General features: G+C 31.9%; 2 protein-coding genes across 2 annotated transcripts in view; one reads left to right on the top strand and one right to left on the bottom strand.

Moving 5' to 3' along the window:
• Positions 1 to 19,152, top strand: part of LOC145322218 (venom carboxylesterase-6-like) — a 46,613-nt gene extending 27,461 nt beyond the window's left edge. The window contains exons 14-22 of the mRNA XM_080164074.1: positions 10,446 to 10,538; positions 11,209 to 11,270; positions 13,145 to 13,255; positions 14,315 to 14,367; positions 15,757 to 15,837; positions 16,238 to 16,300; positions 16,704 to 16,778; positions 17,915 to 18,046; positions 18,393 to 19,152. Of these exons, the coding sequence (XP_080020200.1) occupies positions 10,446 to 10,538; positions 11,209 to 11,270; positions 13,145 to 13,255; positions 14,315 to 14,367; positions 15,757 to 15,837; positions 16,238 to 16,300; positions 16,704 to 16,778; positions 17,915 to 18,046; positions 18,393 to 18,489 (767 nt within the window). The 3' untranslated portion in view covers positions 18,490 to 19,152. The remainder of the gene's footprint in view (positions 1 to 10,445; positions 10,539 to 11,208; positions 11,271 to 13,144; positions 13,256 to 14,314; positions 14,368 to 15,756; positions 15,838 to 16,237; positions 16,301 to 16,703; positions 16,779 to 17,914; positions 18,047 to 18,392) is intronic.
• Positions 1,677 to 8,832, bottom strand: LOC145323320 (uncharacterized). The gene is made up of 5 exons (XM_080165750.1): positions 8,509 to 8,832; positions 5,394 to 5,498; positions 4,928 to 5,114; positions 2,766 to 2,844; positions 1,677 to 1,753 (listed from the first exon to the last, which is right to left on the bottom strand). Exons 1-3 carry the CDS (start codon positions 8,584 to 8,586, stop codon positions 4,947 to 4,949), a joined length of 351 nt encoding a protein of 116 aa, XP_080021876.1. The 5' UTR covers positions 8,587 to 8,832; the 3' UTR covers positions 1,677 to 1,753; positions 2,766 to 2,844; positions 4,928 to 4,946.
• Positions 19,153 to 20,025: the final 873 nt, after the last annotated feature.

Here is a 20,025-nt window from a genome sequence, read left to right as displayed (position 1 = left end):
TTATAGAGTTGCTTGTCTTTTTAAATCGTACCTAAATACTATAGGAATCATCATGCATAGTTTGAAATCGATAGGACAATTTGAACATGCCTAAATTAACTAAAAAAGCTAACAGTTACGGAGGTATATACCCTAATTATAGAAAAGCTTCGCTTTAAAAAGGATAAGAAGATGAAATTATACAGTCAAACATTTTTTTATTTTTAATAAACTTTATAGTGTATTCAACATTTAACAACAAAGATGACAACATCCATAACAGCAAGACCATAAAATCTCTTAATTACTGATATTTAAATAAACATCATAAATTAATATAAGCTTTGTTATCCGGGACCTTCGGCCCCTTGGGTCTAGCAAAACTGGTATTAATATTTTTATTTTTATTTTCTACAGAAATCTGACTGTAATACGATGAGATATATAACTATTAATATACAAAAAAATACATTTTATAATTTATCACAAAACACCCTTTACGAGGCGTTGCCACGAAAGGGACTATAACCGAAATTTCTTTGATTAATAAGCCAGTATTTTGGAAACCTATATACGATATCTTATGATTTCTATTGTTCAATGCCACTGAATTTGGCATCCAAAGACCAGCAAATAAGTGCCCTTTTGATTTTGTTAATAGAAATAAACCTTACTGATATCTGTCTTAGCTTAAAATGTTGGGGGAAGATTAATTTATCATCTATTTACATTTACTTATACACGGAAATCTTTAGGGGTAAGACAATGGAAGATAAATTGATATATGTCCCTAATGATGATACACAAAATCATTCATTCTTTAAATTAAAATTACCCTGATCTAATTTCTAAATTAGAATCCAAGGTATTGTTGTTAAATACAATAATAACATAAATTTAATATACATAACATAAAAATCACAAAGGTATTTATAACAAAACGATAATTATTAAATTTTTAATTTTTGCTAATGAGAAATAATTAGTATTCATTCCTACTTAATAATATAGAAAGTTTGTGGTGAATAAAGTTAAAGAGTAGTTTCATGAAATGCATTTGAAACGCATATTTTTTGCTGGTTAATGGGTTAAACTATATTTATATATATATCTTTGAAAGAATTTCAATTTTCTTCCACATAGTTTTGAAAATATCAAGACTTGAAAATCGTCTTTTTGTGATATATGCAATTTAAAAAGATGATTTTCAAGTCTTGATATTTTAAAAACTACGTGGTAGAAAATTTAAATTGTTTCAAATATATGCCATATAAATGTAGTTTAACCAATTAACCAGGAAAAAATATGCGGTTCACTAAATTAAGTTCAAATGCATTTCATGAAACTACCCCTTTGCATTTTACATCATAGATTGGGGCAAATTTAGGTCACTATTTTATCTATTTGTGAGGAGACTATATTTAACATTTAAAAGTAAAACTCCTATAAAAAAGTTACCCCTAATCCGCAATTGTAAAAAAATTTAAAAACGGAACATGAAACTTAATGTCATGGTTTAACTGTCCCCCTTTTGAATTTTCAATATAGGGGAGTAACTGCAAAACTAAAAAAAATATAAAGGATTCCTTGTTAGCAAAAACTAGCATAAAGTATTTATAAATCGACTGTTTGATCTTCGATTTATAAAAACTTTCTGCAATTGTGACACGTTTAAAATTTTTTTTAAATAGTACCAGTTTTTCACTGGGCTTGGACCATATGTGGGGAGTTTGGTCAGCCTCCAGCATGTCTGCTTGAGCAAGAACATCCATCTCTGAAACACATTACATGATTTTAATAAAATAACCAGTAGAGATGCTACTTTATAATTGAAATGTAAGTATGTTCAATGTTCATGTATGTATGTCTGAAACGTATTTGAAGAAACGTCATATTCTCGGCTTATATAAGTGATACAAGGCTGAAACTTCTTGTCAACATTCCCATTAATATGAAGCATAATTAAATATAGCATATCCATGGCGGTCAGATTTTAAGCTACTTTTATATTTTTCACATATTTTCCCATATCTTTGGTGTTGCCCACTCGGTTATGACAGAAACTTGAGACAATATATTTGAAAACACATAATCTGGTATAAATAACTGACAAGGTAAAGGAATTTTATTTTGTAAAGGAGACAAACTCTATTGCTTTTTCATGATGATTAAAAAATCATTTATACTCTACAAGATTTTAATGTAACACTAGCACTAGTATCAGCATGGGCTTTCTTTTCAAAAAAGGATGACAACATCCATAAAAGCGAAGCCTTAAAACAGTAGGACAAACATACACTTATATAGTGTCAGAACTGAAACAGAATATAATTGTAAAAAAGTCGAACCAAAATTGTAAGTAAATTTGTTGAAAAACTGCTCGATACAGGATAATGTTTATGGAGGACATACTTACATTTTTAGGACTTAATATAGAGTTGCTTCGCTTATAACATTATATTTTGGTGTCCCAGGAATCAACATACTAAAAATCAGATCAATCGGATGATTAGATCACATAAAAATTTTATGTTAAAAAAGTAAAAAATCAACATGTTTAAAATGGACGTACGGACATTATTGTAATAATTACAGAGTTGCTACGTTTTCTAAATTGTACCTAACTACTAAAGGAATCACCATACAAAGTTTGAAATCGATAGGACAATTCAAACATGCATGAATTAACGAAAAAGCTATCCGTCTGTGACGGACGGATGTATTGACGTACAGACCGACCCTAATTATAGAAAAGCTTCGCTTTTAAAAACAATAAATTATTTTACCTCGCATTCTCTCAAAGCAAGAATGCATGGAGGCCCTACCAAACTCCCGCATGTTGTATCTTCCAAAAAAACTTTCAATCTAAAAAATAATATTAATCAAAGTTTTATTAATAGCAAAACTTTTCTATGCTTAGGGTCAGTCAGTCCATCTGTCGGTTGTATTAGGCAGAGGACCCCATTTGTTAATTTAAGCAATTGATTAAAGCAAAACTTAACAAAAAAAATCAATGCCACATAAGAAAGTTAGCTCTTTTGAAATAACATTTTACCATGAAGTGCACCTGAGCAAAAAATTCCTTAATTTAGGTAAATATGATAATCATATAATAATAACAATAATGACAAATCAAACCCATCTTATCAAAAGCGAAGCTTTTCTATAATTAGGGTAGGTCTGTCCGTCCGTCAAGGAGAGTTAGCTCTTTTCGTTAATTTAAACAGGTTAGAATTGTCCTATCGATTCTAAACTTAGCATGCTGATTTCACTTTCGCCCCCCCCCCCCCTTTTTATATGATCTAATTATCCGATTGATCTGATTTTTGGTATATTGATTCCTGGGACAACAAAGTATAATGTAATAAACGAAGCAACTCTATAATCAAGTCCTAAAAATGTAAGTATGTCCATAAACATTATCCTGTATCAAGCAGTTTTTTAACAAATTTACTCACAATTTTGCTTGGACTCTTTTTCATTTATATTAGGATTATTCAGTTCTGAAACTATACAAGTGTTAACGTCCGTTTGTCCTACTGTTTCAGTGCTTCGCCTTTATGGATGTTGTCATCCTTTTGGAGATAAAAATATGTTTTCAGAAATAAGAAAAGCAAGACCAATCATCAATTATGAGGTTAATTGTTATACTTTTCATAAAAAAATCATGTTAAGAAAAAAAACATATTTCTTAGTTTTTCTGTCAATAAGAAGGGGAGGTAGGTTGTGCTAAAATTCTCCGTAAAGGTGTGAATTTTAAGAACTTAAGATAGAGGTAGAACTCTTAAATTTGACATGGCGGTTGCCTTAATGGGGTATAACGTGGATATGTACTTTATTGTACTATATTTAATCAACTCCCATACAAAAGGGATAGTTTCACAAAGTGCATTTAAAAAAAAATAGTGAACTGTAAGTTTTTTCTATTTTAAATAACGTAGTAGTGCATAATATAAAGTTATTGATTAAAATTAAGAGATTTTACCAGGGATTTTCCTTAAAAAATGAGTTTTTCATTTTTATTTTCAACTTTGTTGCGTGTTATATATGACAAAAACTTTTTTGTCATAAATACAACTTTAGATAGCATTTACTAGTTAATAGAACTTTAAACTTTTTATACAACAAAATACACATAACAACAAAGAATGACCAATAAAATATTCAGTATGGTACTTAGAGTAGTGATCTTTTTATATGTCTTAGTAGAATATATTAGGCATTTGATAGATATGATTGTGATAAAGAATTTTAACATTGACCTGACCAAACTTTTTTTATTTGACAATATCTAAAAGAGTTAGTGATTTGCAACATAAATTACATGAGAATGGTCTTTTTATATATATATATGTTGTATGGTTAGTTGGTATTTCCGCGTGAGATAATGTGTATATTGTAAGTACACCAGACGGTTTTCTTTATTTTTTTTTTTAAAGAATCTATAGAAAACCTGTCCTATAGTGAACCGGACGTTATTTTTTATGTTTTTTAAGTAACTTGTCCCAAGGGGAACCCCTGTTAAATTTTTTTATAACTCTTGTGAAATATGTGGAAAAATATTATCTAAAATTAGTGTTTTGGCTATACATATTTGGAAAAAAATAGACCATTCTCATGTAATTTATGTGGCAAATCTCTTTAACTTTTTTCGATATTGTCAAATAAAAAAAGTTTGGTCTGGTCAATGTTAAAAATTCTTTAACATATAATCATATCTATCCAATGCCTAATATATTCTACTAAGACATATAAAAGTTCACTACTCTAAGTACCTTAACTCTTTAAATACACTTCATAGAACTATCCCTTTAGAGTTCTACTTCTATTTTAAATTCTTAAAACTCACACCTTTAGGGAATTTTAGCACAACCTACCTCCCCCTTTATATATTACTGTTATTAGGAGTAAGACACTTGAAAATCGTAAAACTGATCTAAAATCTTACCATTGGAGGTGCATCCTGTTCAATCCAGGCCTTGCCCGACTCCTGCTTGATGATGGTAGCGGTCTGACCGCCAGGCAGAGTGTACAGAGTAGCATAGTCGTGGGGGAGAAACATTGCCCACCATGTCCGGAGAGTGTGGGCTGGTGGACACCGTCTCAATCGAGGCCGGCTCAACTTTCATCTCCTCCTAGAATAAAATAGAGATGTTAGACAATGACATACAACATGTATATAAGTTAAGCAGGGCGTCCAAGGGGAAAAGGATGTTAGCCCCCTTCAACCCCACCCAAAAAAAGGTCCTTACTCTTAAATGTTTACTTAAAAGTTATTTTTTATCTTAATTACCATTACGAGAAAATATCCTTTGACTATCTTCTAATTCTAAATAAATCAATGCAAAGAAACGCACTGACAAACATCATACTTTTTTGTTATATATAAGACAAATTTTAACAAAAGTAATCACCTCATTTACGAAATCATTCAAATCAGCAATCGTGTTTGTTGTGTCCTGTGTAAACTGTAGCAGAGATCTTGACTGACCAGGGAGCGGGGGCATCTTTATAGCAGCCTAAAATAAATTTTAGGAAAAAAATATTTGGAAAGCAAAATGTAAATAAGTAGGAAAAAACACTTTTCATCCATAATAAAATCCAACTCACAATTTATACATATTCATAGAAATAGATGAAAACTGGCAGCTATGTCCAAAGAGGCCTCTAGGGACACTCTAGGTTGGGGGAGAGTGAAGTCGGCGCTTCCCCATTTTCGATTTTAGCTTTTAAAACGTCGACCGTTTTTCCTTTTTAGTAGCGAAGCTACTCTATAATTTGAAATGTCCGTCTGTCTGTATGTCTGTATGTCTGAAACGTTTTGGGGGAAACGTGATTTACTCGGCTCCTATAAAAGATAGACAGCTGAAATTTTTAGTGATTAAATAAGTCATCATTCTTCATATTTTCACCAAGTTTCATTGAGATATGTCAATTAATTGGGGTGCTAGATCGATTCCTAGATTTTTAAGTTTTCATGATTTTCTCGATTCCTATTACAGATAGAAGTCTAAAATTTACAAGGATCAAATAAATTCCAATTCTGCACACTTCTATAAAGTTTTGGTGAGATTTGCTTATTGGTTGGGGTGCTAGATCGATTCCTAGTTTTTTAATTGTTCAAGCTTTTTTTCAACTCCTAGTCCAGGTAGATGGCTGAAATTTTCAGAAATTGAATAAGTTTACATTTTACATAATTCCACAAAGTTTTTTTAAGATTTAGTTATTGGTTGTGGTGCTAGATCGATTCCTAGATTTCCACATTGCATTATAAATCATGAAAGGTTTCGTGATTTTATGTAAATTTTTATTTTGTGTTTAAAAACTCTATAGTTTATTTTGGATGTTCTTCCATGATTTTTGAGCTTTGCTACTTATGGATGTTGTCATCCTTGTTTTCTCTATTGCTATGAAAACAAAGACCCCAGGGAATTAATTTTTAAATCAACTTCTGGCCCAACAAATTATCAGAGGAATAATATATGTTGAAAAGTTACAATCTTATATTCAGACAAAGAATCTATTCTCAATAAACGGCTTGAAATTTTCTCAAAGTGCATCCACAGAAAATATCACCTTCTTAACCCTTACAGATCGGGCCCCTATTCCCACCTTAATAGATCGGGGGGGGGGGGTCATATTGACCCCCCCCTCTATCTCGGCTCCTGTTACAGTTAGAGACATAAAATTTATTTCTGGTGGTTCATGTGTATTTTTGGAGAAAATTACTTTTTCTAGTCATAGCGGTCAGACCGCTCCTTAGCCGCTTTTTAGCGGCCAGCCGCTAAATATTAAAACAGCTGTAGAGCAGCCAATATTGCAGCTAGGATGACCAAATTTTAGGACGAACTTTTATTTTTCATAACAAAAAAATTACTTTTTCTGATCATCACCGAAAAACGGCAAATAACGGAAACCGCCATTTTCGGCGACTACGGCGGTAAAACGGCGGTTGGCGGCGCCAATTAATATTTTTATCTGTTTATTGTTGCTCAAGGATTTACCAAAAAAAATTTTAGGTCTCTAGCTGTAATAGAAGCCACGATATTCATGATATATGTCTGTAGTAAAAGCCGGACAAAAATCGGTCATAAAGTCGGTCAGGGAGCGGTCAAACGGTCATAACACTACTTTTTTCAGAAGGTCATTGATATCTAAGTATTCACTAAAAAAATTTTAGGTTTCTACTTTATTCACAAAAGTCATAATGTAGAAATTAAGATTTATTTAGAATTTTTTTCTAAATTTGGTGCCACCTAACCGACTTTGACCGGACGCCACGACCAACACAGACCAGATATCCTTATAAGATCAACTCTTTCCGATGTATAATTACTAAACTTAAAAAGTCATGAAGTCACAACTCTCTATCTTACCTACAAAAAAAAATGACATTGAAAAAACAGAGGGGGGGGGGGGTCAATATGACCCCCCCCCCCGATCTGTAAGGGTTAAGAAACTGAAGAATGTAGCTGTTCAAAATTAGTATTTTTTATGAAGTATGTAAAATGGTGAAAAATCGCCTAAATTTTTTTTAAAATCATCTAATTATGTTTTAAAAATCAGTATCTTTCTGAAGATTGCGAAAGCGTGATACTTTAAGTTAAAGATAAATAAAATTGAAGTAAACAAGGATGACAACATCCATAAAAGCAAAGCACTGAAACGGTAGGACAAACGGACATTAACACTTGTATAGTGTCTGAACTGAATAACCAGAATATAAAAGTGTAAGAGTCGAAGCAAAATTGTAAGTAAATTTCTTGAAGAACTGCTTAATACAGGATAATGTTTATGGACATACTTACCTATTTAGGACTTGGTTATAGAGTTGCTTCGCTTATAATAGTGTTCTTTGTTGTCCCAGGAATCAATATACCAAAAATCAGATCAAACGTCGATAATTAGATCAAATCAAAATTTGTTGTTAAAAAAGTAAAAAAATATGTTTAAAACGGACATTCTTGTAATGATTATAGAGTTGCTACGCTTTCTAGATCGTACCTAACTACTACAGTAGTCATCATGCAAAGTTTGAAATCGATATGACAATTCTAACATGCCTAAATTAACGAATAAAAGCTATCTATCTCGGACGGATGGACGGACAGACCAACCCTATTTATAGAAAAGCTTCGCTTTTAAAAACGTTGTTTTACTATATAATATATCTACAAATATATATATCAAATAATATGAAAATACAAATATGAACAGTTAATTCTGAACTAAACCGTTTTTACACTTAAATTTTAATTTGCTTGTAGATATTAAGACAAAAATTGTTTTAAAATTTGACATTGTACCTTTAAAATTATATTTTATATAATAATCTAAACTGTATATAATTCACAAATATCTTCTCATTAATTGTGTACAGACTGATACTGAGACCAAAACACTGTCTGTCGAAATACACACAGATGCGCGGGCACTAACCAATTGACCCTCGGCTAGCATACATTTACTACCTCCCCCTTTTTTGGAACGTCTCTACTTTCTCACCAAATAATATTAAACTTAACATACCATGAAGAGTGAATTGTTTAATTCTTCCTTCCTTTTTAACTCCGCCATTTTTTCATTGTATAAAGACTTTCTTCCCATTTTTTACTGAAATGCAAACTATTTTTTTTTGGAAATATAAGAATGATTCCTCTTAACTTCTACATATAGTTAGGAAGCTACATGGTAAAATGTCCCTACTGACGTAAACATTGACTTGCGAGTATATTAAAAAATATTGGAGAATAGTGTGTGCAAAAATATAATATTGTACTTTGTTGTCCCAGGAATCAGTATAGCAAAACTCAAATCGATCTGATAATTAAATCATATAAAAATATGTTGGTAAAAAAGTGGAAAAATCAACATGTTAAAAATGGACGTACGGACATTTTGGTAACGATTATAGAGTTGCTACACTTTCTAAATTGTACCTAACTTATACAAGGACCAACATGCAAAATTTGAAGTCGATATAAAAATCTAACATGCCTAAATCAACGAAAAAAGCAATCCATCACGGACCGACCCTAATTATAGAAAAGCTTTGCTTTAAAATGTATAACAAAAATGGTCTGTTTTTCTTGCCAAATCCCCGGATTCAAAAATCAAAACATTAATCAGCTGTTTCAACTAACCTTCAATTTTAAAGATATTATAATAAAAATTTTTATGCAAAAAACGTTGATTTTGTTAAATAAAAAGTAAGCAAAAATATTATACAATAAATATTAAATATTTTTTTATATTTTTTAAAAGCAAAAAAAATCTTAATTTCGGAGCTATATTAACAATTCTTAAAATCTTCATACTATCGAAACATCCTATTATTTTTACGTCACACTGATAATTTCTAAGACACTAATACGGTGTTCTCATTAATACAAAACGTATCTAATTCTTATTTATGTCTCGTGTAAATATTTGAACAATAGGTTTATATTCTCTATAATAATTAAATATTCTTATACAACTGTGTTCAAAATTGTTATTGTTTATGTATCTGTATTATTTTCTATACATTTTTATTGGTTTCCCCTTTAAGTGCTTACTAGAGCACACAAAACCTCATCTCTTTACTTTGAACAAATTGAAGGATTGGCAGTAATGCTCGTGGATATCCCCGAAGGGTTAGGCATAAAGGAAAATAAAACTACTCCCTCCCAAAGACGTCCATATTTTTTTGGTGGGGATTAAAAAATCTCTTGGGGGTTTGGGGTAATCTTTATGTCACAAAGACAAGGACGTCCATAGCTTTTTTTGGGTGGGGAGGGTAAACACCTTTATCCCCCCTTCTTGGACGTCCCTGCTCCCTCCCCCATTATTTTAAAATTAATGTAAGAATAAGGTTGGGGGATTCCTGTGCTTACTAAAATCTTTGAAGGACAGAACCGTTTTTTCTTTATAAATTTACTGAAAACATGTCATATGTACATATCCTAGAAAAGAAAAATATACAAAACTTTTAACCTAAATTAGTTTAGCAGGTTTAAACCAGTTTAATAGTTTCAGAAATACGATTACTATTTTGTCCATATAAAAAGAGATGTGCCCAATAACAGTTAGGTCCTTGAAAGGGGAGCAGAAAATCCCTTTTATTGGTACTTTTTTCCTAAAAGTGTTTAACGAGCAAAGGAATCCCTACCTTTTTTTTAAAACAAACTGACATGAGGGAGGGGGGTGGGATTGGTTTTTCTTTCATGCCTAACCCGTTCGAGGGCCTAACCCTGAAAGACCTGTGGTGCGCTTACTCTGCTGAGCTACCCTGTTTACAATTTAGCTTAACATAAATTGACTTAAAGTATAATACAAGAAAAACTACCCGCCTTTATTTCAATTTATTGGGATTAAAGGGGGGTTTTGTGGCCGACTAAGCACTTTAAGGGACCCCATCTTTATATCTTTTTATGTAACTAGCACTTTATGCAACTACACATGGTCTAAGCACTTATTTATTTTAGGAGTAACCGATGATGAAGGATCTCTGAGAGGTTCAACATTCTTCTCAGATCCTGCGGGTGTCAACGAATTCCAGGAAAAGTTTGAAACACTTGGTAAGTTGGAAAATTATCTTTTGTCATCAAAGTGGACTTGTCATACATAACTCTTTCCAGCCCCTTAATTATAAATTTATAGAAAGTTGTATTTGTGGTTTTTCCTCTAGGTTAGGTTAAGAAGTTTATTACAAATTATAAATCATGGGAAGGTAGTGATAGTGCAATTATCGATGCGTCCCCAAAAGTCACAACCACGCATCATTCACCCACTACCTCCTATTATTTTTCAAAACTTTGGGTATCATCCCCCTTGAGCGGGGGAGGGTATGAACTGTTTACTATCAATATGAGAGATTTTAAAACAAGTAAACTTAACTCCTTTTTCACTTTCAATAGACCATGATTTTAACTATTAAATTAAAACTTTTGTTATATAAATGTATGGACCTAGATAAGAACCGGAAAGCTTTATGTGATTTCACTTTTAATCTAAATTACGGTTATATAAACATAATCCTTATTCTGTGTTTTTTTTCTTCTAAGTTTGGACATTATCTCTAATCCGCAAAAATGAGAGAATGTATTATCCTAATTTCAAAACTTTCATCACTGTGCACGCTTTCCCATAAATTTTCTTCCTTTTTGTTTCATATAAATGTCAATTTTGCCATTTGAGGTTTATAACATATTCAGTAAATGTAAAGATTTATATATAATTTTCTTCTAGGTCCCCTAATGTTTGGATTTCATGACGGACAATCCGAGGCCCCTAAAATAATGGCTAAAAAGGTAAATATTATCTTTTTTTGTGGACATTTCTGTCGGGATGGAGTCAGGGATCTTAAATAGTTAAGCCCGTTTACGGGCCAATGGATCCCCTTATTCTCAATATTAGTGTCACGTTCCAGACAGGGAAGCAGTGGTTTCCATTTTTAACGTCCTTACTAAGACGCAGTTGGGTCCAGACTCGAACCAGACACCTCTGTAGAGAAAGCAGGCATTATTTACTCCAATGCCGCAGGTTTTTTACTATTAAAATTACTTTCAATTATTTAAGATTATAGATTAATTTCAAATCTCTACTTTTCTTAAATTAAATCTGTAATTAATTTTATTTATTTTATAATTTATTAGATTATTAATTATTTGAAATATCATTCTCAATAACGAATAAGATTTTATAATTTATTATTTTTATAGAAATCAGATTTTATTTTTTTTTCTTCTGAAATCTTTAGTTGGTTTACTTTCAGAATTAAAAATTATAAACTTTTAAAAACGCAAAAAATTCTCGAAACCTGATTATAGAGTATCAGTGCTACGAATTAATCTTATTTTTAGAAATGAAATGAAAGGCTTTCGGCAAGTATTTATTTTAAGTTATTTAATTTTCAGATTGACGCACATTTAAAAATAAAAGCCAGGGATCTAAAGAGATAAGACAATGGCTGATAAAGTAATGTACGTATAATGTATATCCCCAATAATCATACATAAAATTACACTTTCTGTAGATTGCAATGAACTAGTGGTTGAAACGTTTGGACACTCAACTTAATAAATAAACCAATCAAAATTCAATAGAAGCCTCCAACGTTGTTATGTAAACTCATAAGAAAATGTTTTTTAAAACTTTTGGAAACTAGAGTAATAAACAGCCTCCTCCCCGATTAAAACCCAGGAAACCCTAAAAATTTTTCAACGTTTTACCTGTTTCATTTTGGAACACATCTATGGTTTTTCCAGAAATAGCTTTTTACCGAATTGACAGTTGAGATGTCAGCCATGGTAAAATTTCTAATGATTAGATGATCCAACAACATTCCAAGACAAGTTTCATCCTTAAATATCAAAATAGATAGTTAGTTTTACCAGGGCTAGGCACCCGCCTGTAATTCTCAGAGAATCAACCTTTACAATTTTAAAAATCAGCTGGAAGTCTAAACCTGACACAAAAAATTGCAATCATTCCTTTCAGGTTACGAGATATTGAATTAAGTTCTTCTAAATAACAGATAGATTTATCTAAATGGGCAAAAAAAGCTCTTTTGATTAATTTAGATTAAATGGAAATTCTATTTTATTGGATTTTTTGGTTGATGGTGTTATTTTTAGTTTAAAACTAAAAGTAATACTTTATCATAAAGCCGGAAAATAAATCTTACTTTATATCCTTACTAGCGGTTTTTCCTCAAGAGGTAAAATCGGGTAATGTAATTCAACTACCCCCTCCTCAAGTGTCACTAGAAGCCTATAGTGGCGTAGCAGCTAGTCTTAAATATAAAATTAACATGATGTGTATATCTGTCTTTATATATTGAATGATCTCGCATACCGCTGAAACTATAAATGGAATCGTCATTGGAGATACCCCCCCCCCGCCCCCCCCCCCTGCATTGTTTTCTTATTTTTCATTGGCTTTATATTCAACACTAATCGTTTTCATCTATTATATAACTACCAAATGAAATAACATACCAAAATCTTGCATCACCCCTTTTCTCTAGGGAAGGTCAGGAAAACAACTATAAATCATCTCAAGATATCTATGAAGCTTTCTGAAGAGTACAACTAATTCGGACCAGCAATTATCAAGATTTTTAGCTTCAGACAAATAAAACCTTACCAAGTTACTACTTTACGTAATATGTACAATTTTTTAGGTGAAAGATTTTTACCTTGCTGACCAAGAACTAAGCATGTCCACAGCCTCCCAGCTTATTGATGCAATCTCTGACAGCAGCTATGCTCATCCTATTGATACCACTGGAAAGGTAATTAACAGAACACCCATTAATTTTTCTAAAAAAAAGATGGCAACATCCACAAAAGCGAAGCTCTGAAACGGTAAGACAAATGAACACTTATAGAGTGTCATAACTTATTAAGAATAAAATAAAGGGTGTTTAAAAAAAACCAATCGCTCACAATTTGAACCACCATAAGTACTTCAAATCTTGGAGATAGACCCCATAATGTTTAGAGTTTTTGATGGGGCATGTAAAAACCTTTCTTTAGACACCTTAAACAGGTTTCTACCTCAATCCTAGCCAATTTGGGATAAAAAAGACAGACCCATCCAACATTGAGGCATGGCGGCTCTGTTTAAATCTAGTTCTTGATGTTTGTCAGGTCTTTCTTTTTGATGCCAAATTGGCTAGGATTATGTTAGAAACCTTGTTAAGGTGTCTAAAGAAAGGTCTTTACATGCACCATCAAAAACCCCAAACATTATGGGGTCTATCTACAAGATTTCAAGTACTTATGACGGTTTGTTCTTTTTTTAAAGAGACAAATTTGGTCTTAATACTATTATAAAATATGCACTTTCGGCGTAGGGCAAATTTCTCTGCAAGGGCTAGGTTTCGAGCTGTAGTGCTCTGGTAGGGTGAGTAGATTTAAAATTCAATATTGTTTTATTATTGTCATTGCTTGGGCATGAATTGTATTATTTTTTATTTGTTTTGGACAAAAACTGTAAGGTTTATATTGAAAAAAGTGAAGCGGTTGTTTTTTTAAACACCCTTTATGTACAAATCTACACAAAATTTAATGTAAAATACAAAATATTGTTAAAGGACATACAATTTAGGATTCAGATTATAGAGATGCATGAACAAATGGACTTTTTGATAACGAAAATAGAGTTGCTACGCTTTCTGCGTACCTAACTATTACAGATAAGGTCATGCAAGATTTAAAATCGATAGGACAATTCTAAAATGTCTGAATCAAAGAAAGAGTTATCCATAAAGGACGGAACGACCCTAATTATAGAAATGCATTACATTGACTTTCGCAAAGCGTTTAACATTTATTTTCTTTTTATTTAGATCCATGCAATGAAAAGCCGTGCACCTGTTTATGTCTACCATTTCGGATACAGGTCTAGTAATTTGATTTTAGTATCTAAGCTCATTGACGTCCAAGGGGGGGGGGGGTAATGGGGCGATTACCCCCCCAAAAAAAATTTTTTTTTCATTTAACCCCCCCTCCCCCCATTTAGGAGGGGGTATTTACCCCCCCCCAAAAAACAATTTGGGGGGGTAAATACCCCCCCCAATATAAAAAAAATCTCTAATAAAAAAAATTTTTGCGCGCTTCGCGCGCATTTTTAATACTGTATATTTAAAAAGTTTAAATTACCCCTAAATTAATTAAACTAAATTTACCCCTGCTAACAGATTTCAGGAGGGATAATCCCCCCCCCCTCAAGTAAATGTTACCCCCGGGGTAAAAATTTTTGGGGGGGGGTAAAAAAAATTTGCAGCGCGCTTGGCGCGCCATTTTACCCCCCCCCCCCCTTAAAAAATGTTTATCCCCCCCCAAAAAAAAAGCTTGGACGCCCATGTCTAAGTTACCATATAAATTAAAATATCTGCCAATTTTGCTGTAGTTTGTTATTCTATGATAGAATGTGATTTCTTTGTTGATATTAAAGATAGATAACTGATTTTTTTTACATAATTCTTGTCCACTCTAAAGATTTAAAATGGATGGCCAATTTCTAAGAGAAAAGTGTTATTTTCTCTGTTGCTAATAAATATATAGATGTCGTAGATATTTTTTTTAAAATAATTTTTTTTAATGAAACAGTTTGTTCTAAATAAAAAATAAAAATACCAATTTGATGTATTTTTTCACCTTTTCTCAATCAAATTATGAAAAGGTTATTACATAATATTAAAGTAAAATCTCTTAAATTGCACATTGAACCATCGATAAAAATCTATTTAGGAACTTGAATCATATTTTCTTAGATGTTTTATCCTAACCTAAAATAAAATAACCTATCAAAAGCTACTGTGAATATACGACGAAACGCCCCTTAAGAGGCGATGTCACAAAACCAACAATACTCGAAGTTGCCTATCCCATTCGGAAGTCGAACCTATTTTGGGGTTGTAATGGGATTTAAATTTTTAAAGAAGCATAATTTAGTTTGATAAACTTAAAGGGATACATTAGTTGGTGACTAATTTTTATTGATAGGATCTTACCCTTTTACTTTATGGTACTTGAACTAAGTTGTTCCATTTTGCATGATAAACAAAATAAGTTTTAAAAGTTTTGATAAAATGCTTGACATTAATTTAATATAATATATGTTTATATTGAATTCTGATTAAGGTAAGCTCTTGTATAACAATTCAGTCATTTTTGTAGCTTTAAGAAACTGCAACTCATATTGATTTTTATCCTTCCGAATTTTCAAAAAGGCTTTTAGATCGTTTAATTTCGTGGTTATTAATTTAACTAAAATCATATTTTTCAGGGGTCAGTTTTCTATGACCCAGTTGAAGCCGAACCACTATCCCCCGGAGTTGACTGATAGCGCTGCTGCCAATGCTCAAGGAAACTATAATCATAGATATTTACCCTATTTTAGGGGACCTCCTGAAAATCCATACTTCAAGGGATGTGTTTGTGTGTGTTTGTGGGGGGGGGGGGGGGTTAATTATTTAACCCCCGTGCCATCTCGGTGACCATAAGAGATATTAAAACAAAGTATAAAGCAAAGTTGATCGAGAATAAAAGTATTAAAATCAATTTTACCTTCCTTGAAACTGTATTTACCGTTAAAAACGGCGATAACGGTAGAAAACCTAAAATAATAAATAGTTAATTGGAAACATTTTTTTTCTTCTGAAAGTGGATAAATCTAATATGGGAGATGGTATGTTAAGAATTAGTAGATTTTTCAGAGATCATTATAATTAAAATAATATTTTCATGATTATATTTGTGTATACAGGTTCAAGTCCCTACGGGGTGAGTAATAGTGATGATCTTATGTATCTATTCCCAATTATGACAGGAAAGGATTTTAAACATCGAATTAAGCAACAATTTGAAAGGGTTTGCCAAGTATGTTTAATTTGAAAATAGTTTAAATAATGATGCTTTTTACAATGCCTATAAAAAATGACGTCATACTTGCCTACCCCTTGCCAATTAAAATGTATACTGGCCTGCCATTGGTAATTTAGTCTGTGTATTAGCTTACCATTGGTCATTTGTATTGTATGACGTCATTTTTTTTATAGGCTTCGCTGTTAGGACTTCCAGACAAAGTTAAAGCAAGGAAGTATTTGATTTATGTAATAGCTTAAATACAAAGCCCCGAGACCTACTTTAAATGTTCCGCTCTGTGTTGTTATCAACTGTTTCATATAAATATATTAAATAGGTTTAAAATAAGTTTAAAATCCTTAAAACAGGTCTATTCCGTCCTTTGAACCCTGAAGATTTGATATTTTCTTCAAGATTCATCAAGCTAGTTTCAGCTTTTGCCACGTAAGTATCATTTCTATTGTACGATTATATTTACGTACGTACGACTGACTGAATGATTGTCTGACTAAAAGAGATTATCTAGAGACGCGCTCTCTAAATCAGTTTATAAGAAAACAGTGGAGGAACAACCCGGTCATATAATTGGTTAGGATATGTACACATTTCAATAATTTTTTCTTTTCATTCGCATAATGAGTCAGCTATAAATTATCGCATAACTTAGGATGAAGCTTCGTTAGGTTAAATTATATGATGTATAATTTCTCCGCTTTTTAATGTGAAGCTTATGTCTAAACATTATGAAAAGTCAGCTATGAATGGTCGAATTTCTCAGAATAGCGTCGGTTTCGTCGCTGGTATTATTATAATGAATCGTGTATAAGTTTGACTAATTTTTTGGGTCAGACGGACCATCTATATATATATATATATATATTATTTCTATTATATGACCGTAAATGTGCCTCTAGAAAATTCAAATTACACTTGAAAAAAGTTTCTATGTCAAGAAAAATTAAGTAAAATGATAAATAAAATTTATTTTGATGATGATTATTTTTCTTTCTTTTTTTCCATAGAATTAAATTCAATGAGTTACAATTCAATTTCTATAAAAAAGCAGAAAAATTAAAAATTTAGTTTAATTAATATATTTCTGAGCAAAACAGTTCTTATCTAGGTATTTTAAAGAACTGTAATATTTAGTTATTACATCGTATCATAGACAACTTTCCGCGGATATCAAAATGATTAAAACTAGTTTTGTTAACCCCGAGGGGCCGAAGTCCCGGGCTAACACAATTGGTATTGATTTATGATTTTTATTTTAATATTAGTGGAAAATTGTATTAAATACGATGCTATTCATAATTTTTCAGTATGCCTGATAATAATCGGTTTCGAAGGCATACCGCTGCTACCTGCCATTTGAGGGGTAAAAACCCGAAAAACTTGCTCATACAGTTAATAATATCAACATTTGTAAACAGCTGAAAAACTAGAGATAATTTGGGGCGTAGATTCACCACCTTTTGTATGGTGCCCCTGTACATCCTTTTGCTGATATTCGACACAGGAAGAGGGTTAAAACCAACTCCAACTCCCATGAAAAATTTTATAACCTCCACGTTTTTTAGAACTGGAAAACCGGAGATCAATATGGGCGAAGAATTGCCCCCATTTGTATGGGACCCTGTGAATCCTGCTAATATCTCTCACCTGGACATTGGAAATGTTATTGAGATGGATCAAGGACTGCCTAATCACAGGTCAGATAATTTAGATTTTATTTAGCAGCGCTGGTAATACTTACCTATATTATATTATTGTCTTTTGTTTTTATTCGGTGGGGATGTTTAACTAATTTCTATATGTGCATAATACAAGAAGGAGCTAATAGTGTTCACAAAAAAATGGACATATGTTTTAACCTTTGGCCGAACTATGCCGATTGACGTCATATAGGTTTTCCTTGGCCTTACATTTTTAAAGGAAAGTGTATGACGTCGAATACCGAGCCTAAATCATATTCTAGTCTTATAAGTTTCATAGAATCTGGTCTATTAGCTATTGATTAGAATTTAAACTGTATAATAATGAATCATTTTTTCCCAGACGTATGAGTTTTTGGCAGTCTATGCCAGTGTACTGGAATTGCAATAGGGAGGCCTACGCTCCAGCCCCACCCCCAGTAAGAAAAGAAGAATTGTAAATCGAAGGTTGTAAAACCCCCTCAATGATATAAATTTTAAATTTCCACTTGTTTAATGTAGATTTTTTGCACATTTTTTTTTATCATTTTTCTACTTAAATCATACTAGGATTGGTTAAGATGGTAAAAGATTCCCACAAGTTATATCAAACCTGAGGGGTAGAAAATTTAAATGGGTTAATTAACAAATAGTAATATTTAATATTCGTCATGACTTCAATTTTTTAAATGTTCCTTAAAGTATATTACTTTACTTTGTTATCGTTATTGTAATATAAACTGCCCAAAATTTACCATAAATAAAAAAAGCTTTAATTTTATGATAAGTGCCATTTTTGATGACAGGCATATTCAGGGTTCGATTTTGTACAGTTTTTAAGACCAAATAGTAATTTACCTTTAATTTTTAATTGTTATTTGACCTTGGCTTTTTTAAAATTTGGTGTATTTTTGGACTTATGTGTATATATCTGTCAACCCAATTATTTTTAAAAACCCAGCTTATTCTATTTATTATAATGAATTTTTACAGCTAATGTATTTTATATGATAAAATGATATCCAAATAATGTATTTATTACATATAAATGTCAAGTAGTTTTATTATAGTATTTCATTTCGTGTTATGTTTTACCAATAATAAATATATTTTTAAAGTTTGAATGGCACTATACTATAAATATCATATCATGGTATGTGTTTAATTGCAGGGATCTAAAGGGATAAGACAAAAGCCCATAAATTGATGTACATCCCCAATGATGATACACATAATTACCCATTCTGTAGATTAAAATAAGTGGTTAAAACGTTCGAACACTCAACTTGATTATCCAACCAATTAAAATTTACTAAAGTCCCCAACGTTGTTTAGCCAACGAATAGGAAAACGTTATTACAATACTTTGGGGACTAGTGTATTAAACAACCCATTGTCCTTCCTCTCTCTCTGGTTTTATTGTTTTATTTTTAGAAATATTGTTAATCTTGAATTATTAATGATGAGAGAAGGAGGAGATATTGGACTGTACACAAAGTTTTATAAGCGCGTTCTCTCTGCGCATTTGGAAACTTTAAATAAATCTTGATTGGGTGGTACAATTATTATCCCAACAATAATTTTGATTTTGTCCATCATAATTTAAGGTTGTACAATGTACATCAAATTATCGACAATTGTCTTTGGTTGATGTTTGGTTCGAGTCCTGCTTAAGACCGCAACATAACTAAAATCTTTTTTAATATGATTACTACTACTGCTTTGTTAAATTCATGCGGAAGGTGGCTTAGACTGAGTGAAACTGAGGGTGGCTAAGGCTGAAGGAAGCTGAGGCTGAGGGTGGCTTAGACTTTTGTGGATTAGGGTGGCTGATTTGAAATTTGGTGGCTTAGGCTGAATAAGGCTGCGGCTAAAGGTGCCTCAGACTGATTAAGGCTTATGATATCTGAAGCTAATAGTTGTGGAGACTGGTGAAAAGTTGGGTGATTAATTGTAATTTGGTGGCTGTGCCTTGTTTGTGGAAGCTAAGGCTGCCG

Source organism: Acartia tonsa, chromosome 6 (genome assembly GCF_053477335.1).
Source record: "Acartia tonsa isolate MP-2025a chromosome 6, ASM5347733v1, whole genome shotgun sequence".
NCBI classification, from domain to species: Eukaryota; Metazoa; Arthropoda; class Copepoda; order Calanoida; family Acartiidae; genus Acartia; species Acartia tonsa.
The sequence above is the reverse complement of the archived record's forward strand: the minus strand, read 5'-3'. Positions and strand labels throughout refer to the sequence as shown.

Excerpts from the sequence above, each read along its gene's own strand:
- LOC145323320 (XM_080165750.1), bottom strand. The coding sequence starts at position 8,586 with ATGGGAAGAAAGTCTTTATACAATGAAAAAATGGCGGAGTTAAAAAGG. Across the intron at positions 5,499-8,508 it reads TAAACAATTCACTCTTCATG|GCTGCTATAAAGATGCCCCC; the intron begins GTATGTTAAGTT and ends AATTTATTTTAG. Across the intron at positions 5,115-5,393 it reads TGAATGATTTCGTAAATGAG|GAGGAGATGAAAGTTGAGCC; the intron begins GTGATTACTTTT and ends ATTTTATTCTAG.